General features: G+C 36.7%; 2 protein-coding genes across 2 annotated transcripts; both read right to left on the bottom strand.

Annotated features, from left to right (window-relative positions):
- Positions 1–97: 97 nt before the first annotated feature.
- On the bottom strand, positions 98–2,123 carry grem1a (gremlin 1a, DAN family BMP antagonist). The gene is made up of 2 exons (XM_051139393.1): positions 1,951–2,123; positions 98–1,646 (listed from the first exon to the last, which is right to left on the bottom strand). Exon 2 carries the CDS (start codon positions 1,643–1,645, stop codon positions 1,112–1,114), a length of 534 nt encoding a protein of 177 aa, XP_050995350.1. The 5' UTR covers position 1,646; positions 1,951–2,123; the 3' UTR covers positions 98–1,111.
- Positions 2,124–2,257: 134 nt separating this feature from the next.
- LOC127183374 (neuroendocrine protein 7B2) lies at positions 2,258–5,734 on the bottom strand. Its single transcript, XM_051139392.1, has 6 exons — positions 5,607–5,734; positions 5,045–5,279; positions 4,768–4,917; positions 4,464–4,576; positions 2,715–2,768; positions 2,258–2,590 (listed from the first exon to the last, which is right to left on the bottom strand). Exons 2-6 carry the CDS (start codon positions 5,265–5,267, stop codon positions 2,474–2,476), a joined length of 657 nt encoding a protein of 218 aa, XP_050995349.1. The 5' UTR covers positions 5,268–5,279; positions 5,607–5,734; the 3' UTR covers positions 2,258–2,473.
- Between the last annotated feature and the right edge of the window lie 344 nt (positions 5,735–6,078).

The raw sequence follows: 6,078 nt of genomic DNA on the forward strand, positions 1-6,078 counted from the left end.
AAATTTACCTTTGATCACAGGAATTTTTTAAATAGTAAAAATATCTAAAAATTTTACTGTTTTTGCTGTACTTTCGATCAAATAAATGCAGACTTGGTGAGCAGAAGAGATTAAAAAATATATATAAAAAAATAAATAAAAATAGTATAAGACCCAGGCACTTGCATTTTGGCAGGGTCAGAATGAGGTGCACCTGTTTGTGTGACACTTTTCCTCAAAACTGCAATGTTAGAGGATGACAGCCTGTCTGTCAATGTAGTGGATCCCATCTATAACCCAACAAAAATCCCTTTGACCATGTTTCAGATATAAATGAATGCTGTTCAAAATGAGAAACATTTAAAAAATGTTTATATTACAAGTCAGCTCAATCAGTTCAGGGATTTTCACCACCGGGTTGAAAAAAGCAGTCTCAACGTTCGATTTAAAAAAGGCTGTAATTTTATTTAGTATATTGAGTAACAAGGTTGAGTAACTTTTTATGCTCATATTAAATCATCAGAGAATATTACAAAACAAAGATAATGTACATGTGAAAGAATATAATATAAACTTCTCTATCAGTTTTATTTTGATGGACATGACAGTTACGTTGCTTCATCACATCTTATTGCCATTTAATCACAGTAATATTGTTCCTTTTACAATAAGCGCAGCCTGTACAAAGTTTTATTAATATAAAAACAATTTTTCAATGTATTTCACCTGTTTTTACCTAGATTTTCTTCATCAAGTGATGAAAAAGGCTGTACATTGGCACCACATTCTTTTTACATTGCAGTATTGTATAAAGACCAAGAAAAAATATTATGGAATGGATTTTTTAAAAACTTGCTTATGTACACCCATAGCCTAATATGTATGTATCACACATTACAAATCAAGCCACAAAATAAGCTGTTTGCATCAATGCGCAAATTTTGCTCCACACAGTGGAGAATAATGTAATAAAATAAGCATATTTTTAATATGTCACTATTTTATAGTATTATAACTTATCCAACTTGTTTTATAGTACATTTAATAGCATCAGTTGTACTTCTTCTTCACAATATAAAAAACACATTTTGATGACTGAAATCGATCATGCTCAACAATGACGTCAGCACGTTTAATCCAAGTCGACAGAAGTACAGCGGCACTGTTTGACGCGGCGGACGCGCTTTTTCTTGGTACTGGGAGTCTGCCCGGGACAGTTGAGCGTGTACGTAACGGTAGTGAAACTCTTCGGCTTACACACGGAGCACGACTGAAACGCGTTGTCCTCTTGATAAACGTGCCGAGGTATGTAGAAAGAGTTGCACTGTCCGTAACAAAAGCGGTTGATGATGGCGCGGGGCTGGCAGCCGTCCTCGTAGATCATCAGTTTCAGCGGCTGCGTTTTACACCAGTCAAGTTTGAGGTAACGGCGCTCCGTTACGTGTAAAGCCTCCTGGCTGGAGTCCAGCACCTCGTCCCCGACTGAAGGCGGTCCCGTTCCCCTGGAACCGGCCTGCGGTGTCTGCGGTGACTGTTCCGACTGGTTTGGACTGTATTTATTTGGGTGAGGAATGGCGCCTTGAAATCCCCCGTTTCCCCTGATCCTCGCCGGATTGCAGAGCAGCCACAAGACCACGATAGTGACAGCTAATGCGTCTCTAGTCATCCTTTCACACGAAGAAAGAAACGATAACGTAATTATCAGTTAAATAGTTAAATATGTAGTTCTTTTAAAGTAAAAACGTGTTTTTAATAATTGCAGCATTGTTTTAGATCATTCTACAGAACATTTAATATACATATTAAATGAACAACTTCCAGACTTCAAGTCATGTAAACAAATTTACATTTTATAAATTCCCTACGTAATTTTGAGGCAATTGCTAATGCACTCTTTGTATAAACACATTTCACAAAATGTGAAAAATCACGATTTTTCAAAATAAAAATCTAGTAGATATGCAGGCTTACCTCAGATTAATAAAGGTTCAAGCTTCTTCACATGGACTGCAGCTATGTTCGCACAGGTTTTTGTATACCATAACAAACTACGATTAAAAATAGTTTGAACCAAATGATCCAGAACTCAGAGTCTGAGTCAAAATAAGGTCTGGAGCTCTGTTCTGAGTGCTCACATTTAAGAGAATGGGGCAGTCCACGCCTCCTCTCAGTCTAGGATCATTCACAGCATTTTGGGGATGTCCCAGTGCTTCAGGAAAGTAAGAAACTTCAAGATGAATGTGTATTGTGATGAATCATGAAGTTAAAAACACATGTCTGGAGTTATCTGCACATAAACATATACATCATTTTTATTTGATTAAATGGTATTACAACAAAAGTTGTGTTAAGAGAATAATTATTCATGTTACAGTCACCCTTTGCTGCTTTATTAATACTATGATTCATTTGAATATCACACATAATTTAATGCTGACTTTACTGTGAAACTGATAAGATTTTCATTGTACAGATTTTATAAATGACACAACGTTCAGGTCTTGATATTGCTTGTAGCAGTTTCAACCTCATCTTCCTCTGGGAAATGTGGCACTGATTTCTTGGCCACCACGTTGTCCAGCCTCTGTCCCATCAGATATGGATTTGTACTCTGAAACACAGTCAATGACAGATCCTGTGACATTTTTTATGAAAATACAATATGTGACAGTTATGCGTTGAGCCTCGGACAAACAAGCAGCCAAAAGGCACAGAAAATTATATTTGTAGCTTACCCTTTTTCTTCTTTTTGGCCCACCCTTCAGTTTTTCATACAACAGTCCTTTATTCTGAAAGAATAAAAACAGACATTTAGTGTTGTCTGCTACAGACCTGTATTTATACAGTTGAGGTCAAAAGTTTACATACACCTTGCAGAATCTGCAAAATGTTCATTATTTTACCAAAATAAGAGGGATCATACAAAATGCATGTTATTTTTTATTTAGTACTGACCTGAATAAGATACTTCACATAAAAACGTTTACATATAGTCCACAAGTTTTTTGTTTAGTGATAGTTGTTCATGAGTCCCTTGTTTGTCCTGAACAGTTAAACTGCCTGCTGTTCTTCAGAAAAATCCTTCAGGTCCCACAAATTCTTTGGTTTCTCAAGATTATTGTGTATTTGAACCCTTTCCGATAATGACTGTATGCTTTTGAGATCGATTTTTCACACTGAGGACAACTGAGGACTTGTATGCAACTATTACAGAAGGTTCAAACGCTCACTGATGCTACAGAAGGAAAAGCAATGCATTAAGAGCTTTAAGATCAGGGTAAATTTAACTTATTTTGTCTTCTGGGAAACATGTAGGTATCTTCTGTAGCTTCTGAAGGACAGCACTAAAGGTAAAATAAGAAAAATGTACACATCTTCATTCCATTCAAAAGTTTACACCCCTGGCTCTTAATGCATCATTTTTCCTTCTGGAACATGCATTTTGTGTGATCCCTCTTGTTTTGGTAAAATAATTTTGCAGATTCTTGTAAACTTTTGACCTCAACTGTACATCTGTACATTATATAAACTATACATCCTCTGTACATTAACACGCTCATGTCAATATAGTATTTTATGTTTTGGCGAATTGATGGTTAATTCGTATGAATTTTTATGATATTAATTGTATGTTTTCATATGATCTTCTTACTCTGCACAGATTTTCTTGCATACTTTGTTTCTAAAAATCAATTATGAACAAATTCATACAAATTTGCCACCTTAAAAAATAGTTAATAATAGATTTTTGAGTGATCTACCCACTCTTACATTTTCAGAGGCAATTTAAGGTCCTTCTCCACTGTTTTTTTTTATTACATAGTTGTTTTGTATTAAATTATATAGCTATGTACGTAATTTGATTGTAGTTAACTTAGATTGTAAAAATCTTACTTAATGTACAATAGGTTGTATACAGAAAGATACTTGACACAATCACCAGTATGTGTTAATGCACAAAAATACGTTTTGATATGTAGGTTACTTTTGTCCTATTAAACACGATTAGTATAATAAGCCTGACTATTAACTAAAAGCCTTACTATACCTGAAATATTTAACGCCGGACCATTCAAAACCCCAGATAAACATAATTCTGGGTTATCTTACTTAATGTTTCACATTGCTCATAATTTATCAATCCTGTGTATTCATACGACGTCATTTCACACTGTACATTACGAAACCCCCGGTTAATGTTCTTATTTGCATATTTGTGGTGTCAGTGTTATTGACTGGACAAATGCAGCACACAATCTGTTTACATAATAGTGTTAGCATTGTGCATCTTCATATTAAATATTGCTGACAGTACTATCAAGTTTTTCAGAATGGATTTTTCGGACTTGACATTACATTTACACAGGGTTAAAACCAGGGTTTAAAATGATGATAATCCAGGGTTAAGTGCAGTGTAAAAAGCCCTTAAATGAAAAACCAGAAGTGTCCTCCAGCTTGTTCCAAGGTGTCAAGTGTAAACTCACCCACTTCGCTAGTGCAGGGTAGTCGTGCTCAGGGTCAAAGAGATGCTGATGTTTCTGGAATTCTCGACTGAACTCTGCAGTGTCTGGAGAGTTCTCTAAACATCCATCAGCAGCTATAAAAACATCACATTTTTTAAACAAAGAGCGGGATGCACCCCATTCTCTGTGAATGTTTAAACCATTCACATTTCTCTAGGAGAACAAACACCTCCAATCTAATCTATGCCTCAGAAAACTGATTCCTCTTTCCATTAATCAAAACGAATGTGTATGTGTGCATTCGACCGCACTTGGATCAGCATACCAGTCTTTCCAAGAGGGCAAGGATTGGGAGGGTCAGGGTAGCCGTGGTCCTCGCTAAAGTCTTTGGGAACACTGTCTCCAGTCAACTCAGCAACAATGTTTGGGATGTTTCCATATGGGCCGAGATGCTGGAGTCCCTCATGGGCACCACCTATTGGACAAAGTCTAAAATTACACATGAAGGCAACCACATAAGGAGTAGGCTATTATTAGGACCAGTGATAATTTACATTTTTAAAAACGTGCAATTACCTACAATTATACAGGGAAACTCCTACCTTGGATGCTGAGTGGCCCGACTATGTTGGTGGCCTGATGTGCTGGATACTCGACTCGGGGCCGAGCGATTCCCAGCTGCTCCATCACACCGTGAAGCAGGCGCTGGATATCCGCCTCCGATACCTGATCCACCGTGCGTGGACTGCGGCCAGAAACGACGGCCATCAAGTTTATGATGACACTCAGAAGAACCGTGTGTGTCATTTTTGGAGCCGAACCCATCGTTGACGTTCACTACACCGATAATAAACACAACATGTAATGTAAAATTATTGATGCGCGTTATGCTAAAACGCCAGTTTAAATATAAGACGTTTTAAAATAATATATTCACTGAAAAGGTAATGAAGAAACTGGACTATAATTTAGATATTACTGAGTTCAGAGAAAACGCGCATCCCTGAATTTAACTACGTCACAAGTGAACAGGCTTGATAAAAACACAGGCCGCTATTTTACAAGCGCAAATTAAGTAGCAGATTAGAATTTCAGCAAAACTAAATCCCAGCGTGTTGTAGCTATATCAAATAAAGGTTAGCCCATTTTAATGCAATAACCTACCATGTAATCTGGATTGAGAAAGACGTTTGTGGAGTTCAACACAGATGCCGTCCTCCTCCTCCTTCTTGCTTCATTTGCTCTGTTGCCAAGCAATCGAATCATCTCACCTCCACAAATGATCATTGGTTTACGTAGTGACGAGCACATATCCGCTAAAACATGCTGCTGTATTTTATTGGGAACGGTAGATGGACAAAGATTAAGGAAATAAGGATTATATAAGGAAGGTATAATATATATATATATATATATATATATATATTAAAACAATAATTTACATGCTAAGTGAGGTGTGTCATGTCGTCATAGTCCGATAATGTTATGGATCTGTCAGATTAATCGAATTATAATAATAATGGTTTAATGTTTGCAATGCAAATACATCGGTTTTTCAACGTGCATGGAATTCACTCCTCGGTACTACCAACAATGCTTAAAAGTGATTATAATAATTCCCCTGGTAGTCTCTTCT

The sequence above is a fragment of the Labeo rohita genome, chromosome 20, assembly GCF_022985175.1.
Source record: "Labeo rohita strain BAU-BD-2019 chromosome 20, IGBB_LRoh.1.0, whole genome shotgun sequence".
Classification (NCBI taxonomy): domain Eukaryota; kingdom Metazoa; phylum Chordata; class Actinopteri; order Cypriniformes; family Cyprinidae; genus Labeo; species Labeo rohita.

Coding starts and splice junctions, on each gene's coding strand:
- grem1a (XM_051139393.1), bottom strand. CDS start 1,645: ATGACTAGAGACGCATTAGCTGTCACTATCGTGGTCTTGTGGCTGCTC.
- LOC127183374 (XM_051139392.1), bottom strand. CDS start 5,267: ATGGGTTCGGCTCCAAAAATGACACACACGGTTCTTCTGAGTGTCATC. Junction 4,577..4,767: donor TTGCCCTCTTGGAAAGACTG/GTATGCTGATCC, acceptor ATGTTTTTATAG/CTGCTGATGGATGTTTAGAG. Junction 2,769..4,463: donor ACCCTGCACTAGCGAAGTGG/GTGAGTTTACAC, acceptor TTATTCTTTCAG/AATAAAGGACTGTTGTATGA.